Raw genomic sequence first — 18,857 nt, forward strand, 5'->3', positions numbered from 1 at the left:
ATTATCACACGATAGAGGTTTTACCTTGAAAGAAACTATTTCTAAATTCAGGACCTTATAAATAGTATTCTGACAGAACAATTGTACCTCAAGGTCCATGCTCCGAGAGTGTGAGGTGCAGTTGAAATCTTTGGGAAAGCAAGAGCAAAGGGACCTTGAGTCACAAATGTTTTATCAAACTTTTTCTGCATTGAGCAAACACTTGCAAACCAGACTTAAACACAGTGATTATATAGTGGCTGTTGCTCTTCAGACTCCACCATGTGAACCTTTTAAATTCCGAGCGGTGACTGAAGAGGTGACGTTCTGACGGCCTCCCATCTGATCCACGCCCACAATCCTGCAGTTCCAGGCCAGAGTTTGCTTGATATTATTGGTTGGTATGATTTAACACGAGAAGAATAAAAACAAGAAGGAACTCGCAGGAATATCTATCGTGCGTTCACGTTTCACTGGCTATCTTTAAACAAGAATACGGTATGAAAAAATGCTCATGAGTGGAACACCAATTAAGTGTAAACCACAGCTTTGAATAAACTCTAATTAAGTGTGATCCATCTGTACGCTGCCACTTTTAGTGAAGCCTAGCATGACTACACACATGACATGCCCGTGTGTTTCCAGTAGTTGCCTAATTTCTGTTCGACAGGTTAATGTGTTACACTGCCTAATATGAGCATATAAACTATGATATTTATGGCGAGGGTGTATAGACAGCATTCCCAGACAGGCTTAGCTGGCTTTTATCACTAGGGAGTACCAAATATTCACTCTTTCTGCTCCTGCGGCTCCTCCCCGGCTCTCACTCTGGTGCTGTTTACAGGGCAGGACTTTAATCAACTGAACATACGTGCAAATTACTTCACAGCATAGCATGAAGTACTTTTAAAATATGCTGAGTGTGTCTTTTTTTTCCGCGTTCCACCGCTGCTACAACTGAAACACTCAGCTGTATTTAGAAAGCTGCTGGGGAACTCACATAAAGACGGCTCCCGCTGCAATATTCATACAACCTTCAACGCTTTTAGGCTTTTAAGATAAGCTTTTAAAGCTGCCGTATTCAATATGTCATATACATACAAACTATCGATCATAGAGACAGCAGTTGGGCATTCTTTTTATAATATACTGATACGTTACATGACATGCTCATATTCATATACACCACCAGTGTTACATGGGTGGAACAGAGGTTGGCTGCAGGTCAAAGCCACAATCATCTAAGACATTTTCCTGAATTACAGATGCAGAATGTACATGCTTCAAATTGATGGTTGTCATCAGGGAGAACTGCTCTGCATGATTCTCTCCATCTGTCCTGTTACATAAATAGCTGCAACCTCTTCTCTGTAATCTCTCTCTCTCTGTCTCCTTGTTGATGTTCCAGAGTATATTGGGTTTCCACGACACACACACACATGCACAAACACAGTCTATGACACATGAACACACACACAGTCTATGACACGCACACATGGGAGTGGTTTTGGAGTTGCGATCTTAGTCCTTGTGTTGCAGTTTTATTGCTAATAGTCAAGGGTTCCTTTCCTGGGTGGCCGTAAAGACGCATGCCTTATTAGGTGTGTGACTGTGTCATGGCGACACACTCACACACGCACACTAACCCTAACCCCAGCGTCAACAATTCTCGGCTCGCGCGGCTGAGCGATGCGCGCGCCGCACCAACATGGCTAGCAGCGGCACTAGTCCCGCCCCCCTGAAGCTGTAAACCTAGGGGAAACACTGTATATATATATATATATATATATATATATATATATATAGTGTTTTTTTTTTTTACCAGTGAGAGAGTGACGAGTGACAGTTACTCGTTCCCACAATATGTCAGTGACAATGTTTCCATGGTGACCTTGTCAGTGGTCACGAAGATCAAAGGCACTGACAAGAAGTGACTTCCACCAGGAAACCTGTTTATACTTCATTTTAATATTATTTAAAAAAACAATAATATATATTTAAAAAGAACTAAAGTATATGTTCTTTGTTATCTTATTTCAAACATAGAGAATGGGTTTTTTCCCAGGGAGAGAGTGACAGGCGGCCACAATGTGTGTGCCTGTCTCTTGGTGGGGGAAACCGAAGTGCTCGGAGGAAACCCACACTGACACCGGGAGACGTCTCTCCGTCATGCTCCGAATGCTACCGCTAGGGGTACTGCTAGCACACTGTGTCAGCCGTTTCGTACCCAGCAGCCCTTCTGTTTACAGAAGGGGCGCTGGATCCTGCTGGAAATCACTTCTAGTTATAGACTCTGGTTCGCTGCCACAGACATATGTCAGAGACAATGGAATGGAATTCTCAGGCAAGGTTACTGATGCTAAAAACACTAGCGCGCGATTAGCATCCGCTAGCTAAACGGCGCTAGCCATAACCGTCTTTTCTTTAACTCCTACACACTTAATAACTATCAAAATATAGCATCGCCAAAGCGAGTGAACATAACATCCCTCATGAGTTTGCAGGTATGTGAACACCAACATGTGTTTGTGTCGGTCGGTCCCGCCCCCTGAAGCTGGAAACCTAGGGGAAACACTGGAGTGTGTTCTGACAAGGGGCTGCGTTGTCTGCTCACAGACACGGGTGCATGTTTGTGCTTTTGGAGGTGAAGTAGTTATATTTTGAGGTGAAGCCCCAGACCCTACATCCCCCCGGCTGGGTGTGTTTTGAGAGGAAGGGGCCATGTTATTCTTTGTTCTCCTTGTCGCAGTTTTCCCCAGACCTCAAACAAAGGTTATCATCACCTATAAACACACACGTTGCATTTAAGAACCATGAACAATTGCTTTAATAATTACAAGGCTTCTAACTGTAGCCGTGACTATTCAAACAAAGTAAAGGGGACATGTTGCTAAGTGCTTCTAATCACTCATTACCATTATTATGGCACATATTTATCTAGTACTGCAGCATGAAAACATGCTTGTAAAACCATGCTCTGTGTCGATTGGGTGTAACAACCTATGTTTTTTTTTTCAAATACTTGTTCCCTGTGTTTTTCCGGTTGTAAATTCATAGCAAAGAGAAGTAATCCTCAACTCTATATAAATCTGACAGAGACATCTTTGTCAGAAGGCGGCGGTGCATGAGTTGTGGCCCTATTGTGGGAGAGATGTTTTTGAAGTGGGCAGGAAGGAAAAGTTTTACTTTGGATGCTGTTAAGTGTGTCAAATTATCTGGTTGCGAATCCAACCACAGACACTCCTGCGGGCATTCGTCTGCACACACACACACACACTCACACACACACACACACACACACACACATGCATGCAGTCCATGTAGTCCATGCACTCAGCGATATCTGTCTTCATATACACTACCGTTCAAAAGTTTGGGGTCACTTAGAAATGTCTTTATTTTTCAAAGAAAAGCACTGTTTTTTCAATAAAGATAACATTCATCAAAAACACACACTATACATTGTTAATGTGGTAAATGACTATTCTAGGTGGAAACGTCTGGTTTCTAATGAAATATCTCCATAGGTGTATAGAGGTCCATTTCCATCAACTATCACTCCAGTGTTCTAATGGTACATTGTGTTTGCTAATCGCCTTAGAAGACTAATATCTGATTAGAAAACCCTTGTGCAATTATGTTAGCACAGCTGAAAACAGTTATGCTGGTGATATAAGCTATACAACTGGCCTTCCTTTGAGCTTGAAGTTTGAAGAACAAAATTAATACTTCAAATATTAATCATTATTTCTTACCTTGTCAATGTCTTGACTATATTTTCTATTAAATTTTCAATTCATTTGATAAATAAAAGTGAGTTTTCATGGAAGACACAAAATTGTCTGGATGACCCCAAACTTTTGAACGGTAGTGTATCTTCTGCCATGCTGTATATTCACGGGTGTTAAAGCTCTATGTTGGGCATTATTGAGCAAAAATTCTATAATAACCTTTCAGCACATTATAATTCAAGTCCGTTATCATTGTAGGCAGTTGTCTGTAGAAGACTAAATATAATTTGAAAATACAACCCTCCTGAAGCATTTCAGAGATTGGGGAGGAACTGTTAATAGTTTAGCCGCCTGCCAAGAACCGCATGTGAGATAGATGGAGAGAAAAGGATGTTTTCTGCAGCCATGAGCTGAAGGCTCCACTATTGGCAACATTTTGGCGCCATCTCTCAAAACTCTCTTTTTGATAAGTCTGTCTCCCTTTTTGGGGGGTTGTTTTTCAGTTTAGGCAGTTGTTGCCATGCTGGAAAAGCAACTATTCTTGAAGGTTATTTATTCTGCTGTTGAATGAGGCTTTCTCCATCTGAAGGCATGTGAACGTGCATCTGCATTTGTAGAACATACACTAGACACAAATAAATAACTTTTTGGAACTGAAAGCAGATCCAAAATGTGTCGTTTTTTCTCAGACCCTTGAATTACAATATGCTGAAAGGTTATTATGGAATTATTGGCCATTGATACTAAACATATACTGCCTGACCTAGATTTACCACAGGAGAAAGAAACATGACAACACAACACAACACACACATAGTGACATGGCTTTGTTGTGGGCTGCAGGTCTAATGAGGTCTCTCTCTCTCACGGTGTCTCTCTCCCAGGGCGGGGGGAGTCTGGTGGACTCCACTGGGGCCCTGCGGCTCCCGCTCTATACTGTCTGGCTGGAGCTCAATCAGAAGGAGGTAACCTCTGACCTCTAGCCTAGTCCCCACTGGTGCTCTTTCTCCCGGGGATCTAACGTGGTCCCTGCTCTGCTTCTGGTCCAGTCTCCTGGACTAACTCTACTGTAGATGCTAACCACAGAGACACAGAGGTAACATGGCCTCTAACACTCAGGTGTTAGTTTGAATTTAGCCTGGCGATGGTCTGGTCTGGACTAATGAAGAGGCTGAAGTGGATTTTGGTGTGTTTTTCTGATTTAGTTTGGCCCTAGAAGGTGTGTCGACTTGGTGGTGGGCAGTTCCAATGTGACTTGGCTTTCTTCTGTCTCCGATATCGACATGTGACTTCTTTGTTGACCTTTTAAACGAAAGAGGGGCCTGTGTGTTCGGTAAGGAGAGGCAGAAATGACGCACAGTAACAGCCTTCCTCGGCTTCTTCCATTGAAGTTTGTTCAGGTGAGCTAAACCTGTCTCAGCCTTGGCAGGAGGACAGACAGGTTGGTAGACACGCACTGAGCATTGTCTTTTCCTCGGCAGCTGAATCATCGATTCTGCCAGGAGGATTAGCTATGTTCAGAGATGGTTCCAGTAATGAGCACGGACAACCAGTATCTCTGGGCCCGCAAGGCTGCAGTTTAGTTTAAGGGATTACAATTTGTCATTTAGCTTCTCCTCTGTTACACTAAGATCTCTAATCTGTCTAAGTCTTCGGTATTAATTGGATAATTAGATAAATAATACCGGGAACTAATAGAGACAAAAAGCAGGTTTCTGCACCTGTGGCTATGTGAGTGTGTATGTGTGTATGTGTCTGTGTGTGTGGTTGTGTGGGTGTGTGTGTGTGTGTGTGTGTGGGTGTTTGTCTGTGGGTGTGTGTGGGTGTTTGTATGTGGGTGTGGGTCCGGGTTAACAGTAAACATATTTAACATTATAATCATCATATTTAAAAGATTTTTTTCCGAGCAATGAGGCCACTTAGATTTCAGCAACGTAGGCATAACATATCCCTCACACCATATATATATATATATATATATATATATATATATATATATATTCTGTGTGTAACCCCAGTTCCCTGAATAGCATTAGTGACATGTTTTACTATGGGATAATCCCCCTCAGAAATTCACTTAAACACTGACTTCATAACCCCAGCCCTGAGTTGGGGGTCTTTCGCCTTCATGAGCAGCGTAATCCACGCTGACACCGTGTCATTTAGTGACCTCTTCTCGCTTTGCAAAAGCTAAGCTGTTGATAAGCTATATATACAGCTCAGGGCTAACGAGCTAAACTGCCCTCAATTACCAGGTCCGTGCTTTAGTTACCTGGGGTATCGGTTGTGGATCAGCTGTGAAGATCACATGGGATATTTAACTTGTTTCCAAACAGTATTGTGGCCTCTCTGTAGACCAACATAATGCTATAGCCTCGGTTAAGCTCCGCGGTGCTATTCCAGCATAGACCGTTAGCTTAGCCTCGAGCTACAGGGAGAGAAAAGCTCAGCTCAGGGGGGTCTCGACACAGATGTTACCACTCATTCTTAAAACGCCCACATCAGCAGAACCTTTAAGTGCTGACATTAATGTGTGTGTGTGTGTGTGTGTGTTTGTCAGGATGAATGAGGTACCAGTCGTTACTGTGTCATTGAGGAATGACGATAAATCTGTCGCTGCAGACCGCCTTCAGACGTGAATGACTGACCCACTACATCTCTCGCCCTCTCACAAGTCTTTAACTTCTCTTATTTTGATATTTCTCCCTCGCTCTCATTTGATGTAAGGGGAGTGTGTGTGTGTGTGTGTGTCACTGGGAGGAGGAGATTTCACACACCTCAACTAGCATGAACTAAACCTCTTATTAAAGTTGATAGGGACGGACAGACAGTGGAATTTTATTGGGGGGAAGAGAGATAAAAAGGATGTTAAGAGAGAGAGAACACATCCACATGTAGTTTATAACCACTCTATTCTCCTGGCACCAATGCATCCTCCTCCTCCTCATCCTCCGCTTCCTTTGTCTCTCTGTTTCCTCATCTTATCTCTTTCCACTAATGTGAATCCCTTATCTCTGATATGATCCCTATCAAGTTCAGTTTTATTGCGCCACTGCTTTTTACTGCTAAGCGTTGGCATCACTCCTCGTGATCCTGAAGCGCTTGATGTCGTGCTCTCGATGTTTAGATAACGGTGAGATGGTCACTGGACAGCAACCGCTGTCTCAGAGGTCAGATCTAGATGCACGTTTTGCATTTAGAGTATGAAGAATTAAAATGAGCTTATTTTTTCGATCTAGAGTATGAAGGATTAAAATTAGCTGAAATTAAAAAATATATATATTTATTCATATTTATACATAGTAAAAAACTGCCTGTTATTTTGTGCTATAGTATAAGATAGTTAGATTTTTTTCATTTTAAAGCCCATTCCTCAGATGAAAAGTTTTATAACACTCTCATGACATGACAGTGATCCTTTAATTTGTCTTCTGGAGAAAGTAAGCAATGAATGGATAAAAACATTTTTATTGCTTGAAGGATAAACTTTCCCCACCCCCATCATCATTGCATTATTTGTTGCTAATGACACGTATTGTCTGTTCAACTATATCGATGATATGAGCTTTGACAACGAAACGTTGGTGCAAAACAGCAGCATCAAAATCCTAATAGTTCGCACTGCCCTCATCGTGTTTGCGAGCTAAGAAATGTGGAACCAAATGGCGTTTCTGTTTCATGAGCGTCAAAAAATGTGGTTTCAAATGCAAAACTGCAACAAATCAAATCATCAAGTACCTTGCATCCTGATCCAAGGTACTTGATCTAAAGATGAATTGTGCGTCATAAGTCAAAGAGACAGAACCTGCTTGTAAAATATGCACTACAGAGCCGTCGACAAGCATTCAATCAGAAGGCGATCCCATTGATGTCGGGGAACAGGCAGCTGGCCATGTTTGTCACGTTGTACAAGGAATTTTCCTCGGGCCGTTCCAAACAGGATACAGTTACCCTCACCTCAGTGTGTGTGTCCTCCACGCATTTGTTTTGCCGCTCGAAAGCTACGAGCCAACAATGGCCGCTGCCCATCTGGTACCCTGATAGATGGAGGTGTGGTGTGACGATGAGGACAGCAGTAAGATATAGGCTTGAACGCGGGACGTCGTAGCCGACCGGGAAGCCTCCGGGAACTCCGTGTGTGTGTGTGTTTGAATAATTCACACTACTAGGTTTACATTGCCAGAAGGCAGGTGAGGTAATGTGGACATGACATGAGTCTTTTGCTGCCAGAGGGAAGGTGGGTCACACTAGCCAAAACGCACGCACGCACGCGCACACACACACACACACGCACAGGCGTGCACGCCTTAAAGCATCGGGAGATCGCATTTTCAAATATCCATCAAGTGTAGTTTTAATACCGGAGTCAGAGAAACAATGGCATTTCCTCTGGCAAGCCCAAATAAAATAAAACGCTGTGCACAATACTTCCTTTATTATCAGAATGGACTGCAAGGCCGTATGCAGCTCCGCTAGCCACCTCCTGCCTCACAAACACACACACACACACACACACACACATAAACAAGCTTGCCTCTTGCTCACTCAACACTCACGTTTAAACACATTCTGCAGACATCCTTTCCACAATCCGCAAACACACACACAAAGTCTCACTCACTCACTCTCTCACTCACTCACTCACTCACTCACTCTCACTCACTCACTCTTTCACTCACTCACTCACTCACTCACTCACTCTCACACATATTCACTGGTCATTAGTTGCTCCTTGTGACAGAGTTCAAGGTGTTTTTTTGGCGAAGCTGTCGAACTATGTTCAGCATGGAACTCAATCTGTGCAGCAAGGCTCTTTTTCCCGGCCACGGGGCTGGTTGAGTTATCATGTCGGCTTTGACAGGTGTTAGTGTGTGGTAATGTGTGTGTGTGTGTGTGTGTGTGTGTGTGTGCTCTTTTTCCTCTTCCAATTACCTGTTCCTTGTTAGGCTTCTGCAACTAAATGACAGACACTCCTTAACTCAAAGAAGCCGAAGACGACAGCGAACAGTGAAAATCAATCACTTCTGTCTGAGGAATGCACGCTGTGTTCAATGTGTATGTATGTGTGTGTGTGTGTGTGTGTGTGTGTGTGTGTGTGTGTGTGTGTGTGTGGGGGTGTGTTTGCTCTGGAGAATCCATGTCCCGCGTCAGTGTGTAGAAAAGCAGCTCAGTCCTCTCTGGCGAAGGTGCGGGTGTTTTCTCGCCGTGTTTCAGGCCCTCCGTCAGCCCGCGCCCTCTGCCCTCCTCGTCTTTGTGGCGAGCTGTGGGATCAAGTGTGTTGCCATGGCGTCAGCAAGCCTATCGCCCCTGGTGACGACGCCTTAGAGAGAGGGAATCTTCAACCGTCGGGCGGAGGGTAAATGAGAGACTCTCACGGGGGCCTCTCAATGCGGAGGGCCGAGTGCACGCTAGAACCCGGGGTCAGAGCGAAGCCTGAAACCACAGGCAGTCGTGGCTCAGCTAACACACACTTAGCTAACGGAACACAAATGTTCAATTACGGACATTGCATCAAATGCAAAGATTTTAATAAAGGGAGTTTATTATGTTTTAAAGCAAAGATCATGGTTCAAGATTCAAAATAAACAGCAGATAGAAAGGTGTTTGTGTGGAACAATATGCATTTATAATCCAGAGAATCCAATATTATTCTATCAATCTTAACTTGCTTACTTCATTTGCTTAATATGTAAGTGGTTTTGAATAGTAGTAGTTTTAATTCCTTAAATAATTGTATGTGCGATAGCTCTAAAGGGCTACTCCGGTGATTTAGTATTGCGATACAATTGTACAGTATACCTCCTTATAATTGCTCATCGGAAGATAGAATGCCGACATTATCATGCTTTGGACATTTTGGCTTTCATATTATTGAAAGCAAATGGTATCCGAAAGAGTGGCTGGCAACATGTGCAATGCCTGATCCGATGTGAGGTCCTTGGACAGGGATGTCGTACGTGTCCAGATTGTAAAGCCCACTGAGGCAAATTCATAATTTGTGATATTGGGCTATAGAAAATAAACTGAATTGAATTGAACGTGCAGATGTGGTTCATCCACTTCTGTAGGAGTGTGTGTGGGAGGTGTAGGTATGAGCCCGGATCAGTTTGTGTTCCAACAGCTGCGTTGATGCTCCTTCATCTCCGACACATTACACACAGACCCTAAACACATGCAGCACTCACATGCTGGGCACATGCACGTCGGCCTATGAGTTAGCGGCACATGTAACAGCTGCTACCCCTGGGACTGTTGGGGTTGCGGGTCCATTATGCGCGATATCTAGGTATCTCCCTCTCTCTCTCTCCTGTGCATCGCTTCCTGTCTTTATCTCGTCCCCTCCTCGCTCGACTGAACTCAAAAGAGATGATAAGATTGTAATCAGCGTGGCTACAGATTCCTCTGTTAGAGGAGTTTCCGAGAGAGGGATTTTCTGTCCTGTTCTTTTGTTGCCCTTGAAAACTTTATTTTTATTTTTTACAGTTGTCACACTTTCACCCTCGTTTCCTTTCCCCCGCTGGTTAGAAAAGTCATCGGAGTCATCGTACCAATATCAAACTGATGAAGGAGGAATTAAACATTTCTTCTTCCCTTTTTGCAACTTCATTTCATCAAATCTGGCGTCAAGCGAGGTTTATAATGCACAAACTATAGTTTTGTGTACGATATTAAAAGCACACAGACAGGAAAGATTTAAAAATGAAGATTTGAAGCAAAGTTAGTCAGGTTTTTAGAATAATGTGTTCCTCCCACAAGTACACTTTCATAACATTTAGTCCCAGTCACATTTTTCTTCTTTCATTTTCATTAATTTATTTATTTATTTATGTGAACAGGGACCGTACACATTAATCAACCTAGGGCTAAATGTGTCAGTCTAAGCTAAGGCTAAATTTCATCTATAGTCTCTGTGGCCAGATATTACAAGCCTTCACTAACGGAGAGAAAGGTTATCACAGAAACATCATAAAAAATCAATCAACATACAGGTTACGATCAAATAATCAATAAATCTTCTGTCCTTTGAATTTGGTCAGGCAGGAGAGGACGATGGATGTTTTTCTCTTCTCTTTTGCCCCCGATATTCTTCTTTTACTTCACCGCTGTTATGCATCTTTGAGCACTGTCTTTAACTGTGTCGGGTCTTCATTGTTCTCTGCACGCTGCCGTCATTTCTTACAGCTTCAGGCTTTCTGAACAAAACCTGATTATTATTTTGTTCCCTTCTCTTGATCACAGACGGCGTCCATGTATAAATCACAGCAGGGTAAAGCATCAAAGGTGCTCCCAATGATCAGGGACAATTCACAGACATGTGGCCACATTCCTGAATAGTTTTCTTGCTCCACCTGTGTGCGGCTGTGACGCAGATTCCACAGGTGGCTGTCGCTGGCAGTTCAACAGTTAGAATCCAACGTGACACAACAGCGCAATAAATCATGATGGGCCCGTCCCACCTTTCTGATTTGGATTGTGCTTCATCAACCGACTGTTGGAGACAAAGAAAGAGTTTCCTTGTTCACACGCCGCGTTTGAAACTGCGGACGTCTTTCGGCCCGATGGGGATGCTGGGAGGTGGAGGTGGAAAGAAGGGGGAGCAATAGTTCCTGCAGATACGGTGCAGCGGGGCGGTTGGCCGGGTGCCAATGATAGGGGTGTGGCTTCCTTCATTATGATCGCTATACATGCTGCACATACAGGTGATTATAGGGAACTGAGGCACACAGACACTGAGAGTTTAGTGGGGGACCAAACAGCATGAACCTGGATCAGTATAGTCCATCTTCTCACTGTTTAACAGCAATTATAAAGTCACATTAAAGCTGCAGTGACTAGTTATCAATAGAAAAGTGGATCAATAGAAAAGTAATCGGCAGCTATTGTCATAATTGATTAATGATTTTACCAAACTTACTTTATCCAGCTTCTCCTTTTTGACGATTTGCTGCTTTTTCTGTTTTATTTTGGACTAGGGGAAATTGTGCTGGATACTTTTCTGTTTTTTATGATGTTTTAAAGAGTAAAATCATTACTTTATATCAATAGTTAAGTTTCGGTCCTTCTCCATTAGTTAACTTATGTGTGTTGTGATTAACACAATCCAATAAATTATTTCAAAAGACATTAAAAAAATATGTTAACGAAAGTTTTCATTGTCGATTAATCTTCTGATTATTAAAAAAATCCTTAAATCATTTAAAAAAATGTCAGAATATAGTTTCCTCAAAGTCCAACGTGATGTTTTTAAATAGGCTATATATATTTTTTCAATTCAAAACCCCAGAATGTTTTAATTGCTTAATAGTTAAATATCATATAAAACAGAGCGATGCAGGACTATCAATGTTTGAGAGACTGAAACCAGCATTTCTGAGGTTTTTACATAGAAAATGACTTCAACAATCAATCAGTTATAAATTATCAAAATATTTGCAGATTATTTTTCTGCTGACCCACTAATCGTTGCAGCTCCATCTTGGATTGAATCCAGGTGCAACACAGGAACACGATGGAGCTCACCCATGATGCCTTGCTCCTCGGCCACGCCTGACACGGCTTCTTCTGTTGTCACACGTCCACAGAAAAGGGATCAAATGCTGCCACAACTTGTTCCAGCTTTTCCTGTCCCTGCTTGTGTGCACGTACGTGTTTATGAATATGTTTGCGACGTGGGTTTTTGCGCGTGCGACTGCCTGCGGGTGAAAAATAACAGACGCAAGTAATTAGAAGTAAAGAAGAAAGGGAACAGCAGTGGCGTCAGAGGTGAATAGTGCGGTTCAGTTGGCCTTCCTGTTTGTCTTCATGGAAAGTGTGGCGGTGTTTTTTTGGTTGGAATCAGTGGAAACGGGGCATGTTGGAGGGAGTGGCAGCGATAAACTCCCTGTGGGCTGGAAAATATGTCCGGACCAAAGCCCACCTGAGCTCAGATAGAGGACACTGCACCCCTCTGTTGCTCTATGTTTTTGTGTGTACCCGTCCGCCAGTTTCTCTTTTGTGTTTTTCTTTCAGTCTCTTATTTCTGGTCAGTCCACTTCCCTATTTTTGTGTGCCGCTCTCTCTGTTTTTCCCCTTTTCCTTTTGTTTGCAGAGTCTGTGCCCCACCGGTATCTCATTACTCTAATCCTGTTTATGAAGCAGACAAACGCATTCACACGCAGTGTCTCGCTACGCATGACTCTCTTTCTTCTGCCATTGTTTCCATGAAATTCCAACATCAAAATGACTGAAATTAATCAATTCATTCGAGAACTCTCCCTCATTTTGAGCTGTATACTGTTGATGCGTCGCCACAGTGCTTTTAAAAAGCCTGGGTGCCTTGCGTAAACACTGCACTGCGATCACATCTGGGATCTGTCGTCACTTTGTTGTGTGTTGTTATCGTCATGAGAGTTGCCCTGAGGGGTATCAGAGAGGGGTAACTAATCATGTTGTATCCATCGTTAGTCACTCACTGCAAGAATATGGAATGTAAACACTGTCACTGTCCTCTAAAACTTTGAAAACGTATTTCTTTTATGTCTGTAAGTGGCTTATATATTTAGCTATGAAAAGAGGTGTTGTTTCATTGTTGGAAAAAAACGTTCATTTAAGTCCTCAAATTCCTTCTGCTTCCTGTTCCAAGGCCACTATTGTGAAGTAAAAAGCTCCATTGAACTCCGGTCTCAGGTTATATATTACAAAAACTAAAGCGATTTGGTGGCCTGATTTTTTAAGAGGATCCACATTTTCTCAGATCAACATTTGTCGGCCTTGATGGAGGAATTAGCCGGCTCTGTAATCAGTAGGTGGCAGCTCATGCACACAATGGGCTTGTTGTCATCTTAAGCCAAGAGAGGCCGGTGGGCTTCTGCTCCAACTTGGCTAAAGTCAGGCAGACGTGGTTTGTGTTGCTCTGACCTGCACGGATCGAGCACCAAAGCTTAGCCAAGTTTCTGACTTTGAACTGAAAGAAATAAAGAAATAAATCGAGCATTAAAAGTGTGAACTAGATTCTGTCAGTTAAGATTTACCATGACAATACACCGCAAGAAATAACACTTGTGGGTAAAAGGAGACAAGAGATGAGATTCCATGTAGTGTTCCCAGCATTTATTATCAGAAAAACTTGTACTTTTACTTGTAGTATGAACTTAAGAACCCCTTTATCGTCATGTTTTACAATAGTTTGGTTTTTAAACAGGAAATTATTTAACTCATTATGATATACAAGTTGTTACAATAATATTTCATGAAATCAAAATGTCAGAATTTGGTTTGATTTGTTTAAGTTTGCATTTGCATTACTGCCAATATGTTTGTGAAGTTATTGAACCATTTATCGATTAACAAATTCAACTGTTTATCCATTGCTTTTAGCTATTTTTTTATTTACCTTTAGTACCTTCAGCTATTGGCATTTTTTAACCTTTTATCCATAGCATAAACTTTTAGCTATTTATTTTGTTTTACTATTTATCCATTACCTTTAGCTTTTAGCTATCTAATTTTACTATTTACTCATTAGCTTTATCTTTTAACTAACCTATCTAGTGAACCTATATTCAACCATTAGTTTGAGCTTTTAACTAACCTATCTATTTAACTATATTTATTCATTAGCATTATCTTTTAGCTAACCTATATATTTAACCTATATTTACTCATTAACTTCAGCTTTTAGCTAATCTATATATTTAACATATATTTACGCATTAGCTTCAGCTTTTAACTATCTTTTCTCATCATTTAATTATGGCCATTAGCTTTAAGTTATCTATTTAACCATTTATCCACCACATTCAGCTTTTAGACATCTATTTGAACTATTTATCCACATACCTTAGCTTTTAGACATCTATTTGAACTATTTATCAATTACTTTTAGCTAACTCGGCTATCCCTTTCAACAATTCGATACTTTTAGCCGACTATTTCTCTTTGCTTCTCTGCTTGCTAGCTTGCCTGCTATTTTTCACGCACTTGGTCCCACATTGTTGTGATCATGTGTTCTAGCTGACTCAATATATTGACATGTCATGTTTTATTTATTGAATTCCGAAGCTGCTTCACAACCTTTCTAACTATCCCCTGTAGTAAACGTTGAATTGATGAATCCTTAGACACCTGGATCATAACATACAATTTATGTTGAATAACTGTATTTCGTTTTATTTTTCAGCCAAACATCGGGCGTCTCGGCATCCCTCATGGACCCTCTGAAGAAAAGGTGGCTGTAGTTGCCGTAGATGACTGTGACATCTCCATGGCGATTCGCTTCGGAAAGCAGATTGGCAACTACTCGTGTGCCGCCCAGGGCACCCAGACCGGACAGAAGAAGTAAGTCTTCCCTCCTCTTCCACTCCTCTTTCTCTCTTAGCACTCATTATCTCCAATCCATCCAACACACATTAACTAGTGAGTCCAATAAATGAAGATGCTGTACCTCAGGGGCTCCGTCAAACTGCCTTTATCACAATAGATTACACAACTGTCATTCTATAACCCTCTCCACCTTTTAATCTGAGAGTTAATCCTCATGGAGCTTTAACCCAAAAACTCACCTAAACGCAGGCGTAATCCAATTATGTGATTCCCGCACAGTAATTCATTTTTGATGTTTCTACTGTGAGACTTTTTTTTAATGAGTCTAATGGAGAGCTAGCATGCTGAGACACATATAGGTTGCAGAGGGTGGGGACAGAGAGAGCTTCAAAGAGGAGTTAATGAGGTTACATTCCTTCAGGAACTTGTTGCACAGGTCACAGAAGCTGAGAGGCGTTTGGATACTTAAACTCTGTCGGAATATACAGATTTATATTACGCTTTGATCAGGTCCCTTCAGTGACCCAGCACATGTATTAAATATGTATTACACTGTACCTTTACACTGCAATGCTCTGCTATTCCTGAGGCAAGTCTGTACAGACTCCATTCTGTACAAGTACACTACCGTTCAAAAGTTTGGGGTCATCCAGACAATTTCGTTTCTTCCATGAAAACTCACTTTTATTTATCAAATGAATTGAAAATTGAATCAAAAATATAGTCAAGACATTGACAAGGTTAGAAATAATGATTAATATTTGAAGTATTAATTTTGGTCTTCAAACTTCAAGCTCAAAGGAAGGCCAGTTGTATAGCTTATATCACCAGCATAACTGTTTTCAGCTGTGCTTGCATAATTGCACAAGGGTTTTCTAATCAGACATTAGTCTTCTAAGGCGATTAGCAAACACAATGTACCATTAGAACACTGGAGTGATAGTTGATGGAAATGGACCTCTATACACCTATGGAGATATTTCATTAGAAACCAGACGTTTCCACCTAGAATAGTCATTTACCACATTAACAATGTATAGAGTGTATTTTTGATTAATGTTATCTTTATTGAAAAAAACAGTGCTTTTCTTTGAAAAATAAAGACATATCTAAGTGACCCCAAACTTTTGAACAGTAGTGTACAGTGCATCCGGAAAGTATTCACAGCGCTTCATTTTTTCCACATTGTTATGTTTCAGCCTTATTCCAAAATGGATTAAATTCATTATTTTCCTCAGCATTCTACATACAACAACCCATAATGACAAAGTGAAAACTGTTTTTTGCAAATTTTTGCACATTTATTAAAAATAAAGAACGAAAACATAACATGTACATAAGTATTCACAGCCTTTGCTCAATACTTTGTTGAAGCACCTTTGGCAGCAATTACAGCCTCAAGTCTTCTTGGGTATGATTCCACAAGCGTAGCACACCTATTTCTGGGCAGTTTCTCCCATTCTTCTTTGCAGAACCTCTCAAGTTCCATCAGGTTGGATGGGGAGCGTCGGTGCACAGCCATTTTCAGATCTCTCCAGAGATGTTCAATGGGGTTCAAGTCAGGGCTCTGGCTGGGCCACTCAAGGACATTCACAGAGTCGTCCCGAAGCCACTCCTTTGTTATCTCGGCTGTGTGCTTCGGGTCGTTGTCCTATTGGAAGATGAACCGTCGCCCCAGTCTGAGGTCCAGAGCGCTTTGGAGCATGTTTTCATCGAGGATGTCTCTGTACATTGCTGCATTCATCTTTCCCTCAATCCTGACTCGTCTCCCAGTTCCTCCCGCTGAAAAACATCCCCACAGCATGATGCTGCCACCACCATGCTTCACTGTAGGGATGGTATTGGCCAGGTGATGAGCAGTGCCTGGTTTCCTCCAGACATGACGCTTGGCATTCAGGCCAATGAGTTCAATCTTTGTTTCATCAGACCAGAGAATTTTGTTTCTCATGGTCTGAGAGTCCTTCAGGTGCTTTTTTGCAAACTCTAGGCGGGCTGTCATGTGCTTTTTACTGAGGAGTGGCTTCCGTCTGGCCACTCTACCAAACAGGCCTGATTTGGGGAGTGCTGCAGAGATGGTTGTCCTTCTGGAAGGTTCTCCTCTCTTCATAGAACAACGCTGGAGCTCTGTCAGAGTGACCATCGGGTTCCTGGTCACCTCCCTGACTAAGGCCCTTCTCCCCCGATCGCTCAGTCTGGGCGGGCGGCCAACTCTAGGAAGAGTCCTGGTGGTTCCAAACTTCTTCCATGTCCGGATGATGGAGGCCACTGTGCTCATTGGGACTTTCAATGCTGCAGAAATCTTTCTGTACCCTTCTCCAAATCTGTGCCTCGATACAATTCTGTCTCGGAGGTCTATAGATAATTCCTTGAACTTCATGGCTTGGTTTATGCTCTGATATGCACTGTCAACTGTGATACCTCATATAGACAGGTGTGTGCCTTTCTCAATCATGTCCAATCAACTGAATTTAGCACAGGTGGACTCCAATCAAACATCTCAAGGATGATCAGTGGAAACAGGATGCACCTGAGCTAAATTTTGAGTGTCATGGCAAAGGCTGTGAATACTTATGTACATGTTATGTTTTCGTTCTTTATTTTTAACAGATTTGCACAAATTTGCAAAAAACTGTTTTCACTTTGTCATTATGGGGTTTTGTGTGTAGAATGTTGAGGAAAATAATGAATTTAATCCATTTTGGAATAAGGCTGTAACATAACAAAATGTGGAAAAAATGAAGCGCTGTGAATACTTTCCGGATGAAATGTATGTCTCTGCACAAAGTCCTCGAGACATATTTCTCCATCATACTTGGAAGTTTGGATTGACTTCTCACACCCACGTTTTGTCATGTGAATTATCCTAATAGATTCTCGTGTTGACAGACTAGAAATGTTATTCTTTCAATTCTACAATTTAAATTTAAGACGGTTGACTTACCGTATTTTTTGCACTATAGGGCGCACTAGATTATAAGGCGCACTGTCAATGAATGGTCTATTTTCGATCTTTTTTCATATATAAAGCGCACCGGACTATAAGGCGCATTAAGCGGAAAAAAAACAGTCAGATAAGTCAGTCGATCAAACTTTATTAAACGCGTTCACAATAATTCTCAATATTATTCAAACGTTAATGAGCGTATTCACAATAACTACCAACCTTATTCAGTTGTAACACGTAAAATACAACACAATACACTCACTTTTTCAGTTTATTCCTCGTCCACAAATCCTTCAAATTCTTCATCTTCAGTGTCCGAGTTTAACAGTTGGGCGATTACGGCATCCAACATGCCCGAATTCCCCTCGTCATTATCCGAGTCAGTGTCGTTTCTGTTAGCTGGCAGTTCAGTGATGATTCCGGCCTTTGTGAAAGCTCGGACCACAGTTGAGACTGATACCTTAGCCCAGGAATCCACGATCCATTGGCATATAGTGGCGTAAGTCGCCCGGCGCTGTCTCCCTGTCTTGGTGAATGTGTGTTCGCCTTCTGTCATCCACTGCTCCCACGCAGCTCGCAGTTTAACTTTGAACGCCCTGTTGACACCAATATCTAGCGGCTGGAGTTCTTTAGTTAATCCACCTGGAATGATGGCAAGCTCCGAATTAGTTTGCTTCACTTGGTTTTTGACAGCATCGGTGAGATGGGCGCGCATGGAGTCGCAGATCAATAGGGACAGAGATTTGTGAAAAAAGCCATCCGGTCTCCTGACGTAAATTTCTCTCAGCCACTCAATCATCTTTTCCTCGTCCATCCAGCCCTTTGGGTTAGCTTTGATGATGACGCCGGCTGGAAACGGTAGCCGTAATGCTGCAAGCGGTGCGGCTTTGTAGTTTACCAAA

The 18,857-nt window shown here is 42.0% G+C and overlaps 1 protein-coding gene across 6 annotated transcripts in view; it reads left to right on the forward strand.

Annotated features, from left to right (window-relative positions):
* The window catches only part of celsr1a (cadherin EGF LAG seven-pass G-type receptor 1a), an 89,925-nt gene that overhangs the window by 44,565 nt on the left and 26,503 nt on the right, over positions 1 to 18,857 (forward strand). For 4 of the 6 annotated variants that reach the window (XM_056424705.1, XM_056424704.1, XM_056424707.1 and 1 more), the window contains exons 7-8: positions 4,595 to 4,675; positions 14,869 to 15,026. In XM_056424705.1, the coding sequence (XP_056280680.1) occupies positions 4,595 to 4,675; positions 14,869 to 15,026 (239 nt within the window). The remainder of the gene's footprint in view (positions 1 to 4,594; positions 4,676 to 14,868; positions 15,027 to 18,857) is intronic. The other 2 variants (XM_056424709.1, XM_056424708.1) reach the window with 1 other exon arrangement.

This window comes from Pseudoliparis swirei, chromosome 10 (assembly GCF_029220125.1).
Source record: "Pseudoliparis swirei isolate HS2019 ecotype Mariana Trench chromosome 10, NWPU_hadal_v1, whole genome shotgun sequence".
Taxonomy (NCBI): Eukaryota; Metazoa; Chordata; class Actinopteri; order Perciformes; family Liparidae; genus Pseudoliparis; species Pseudoliparis swirei.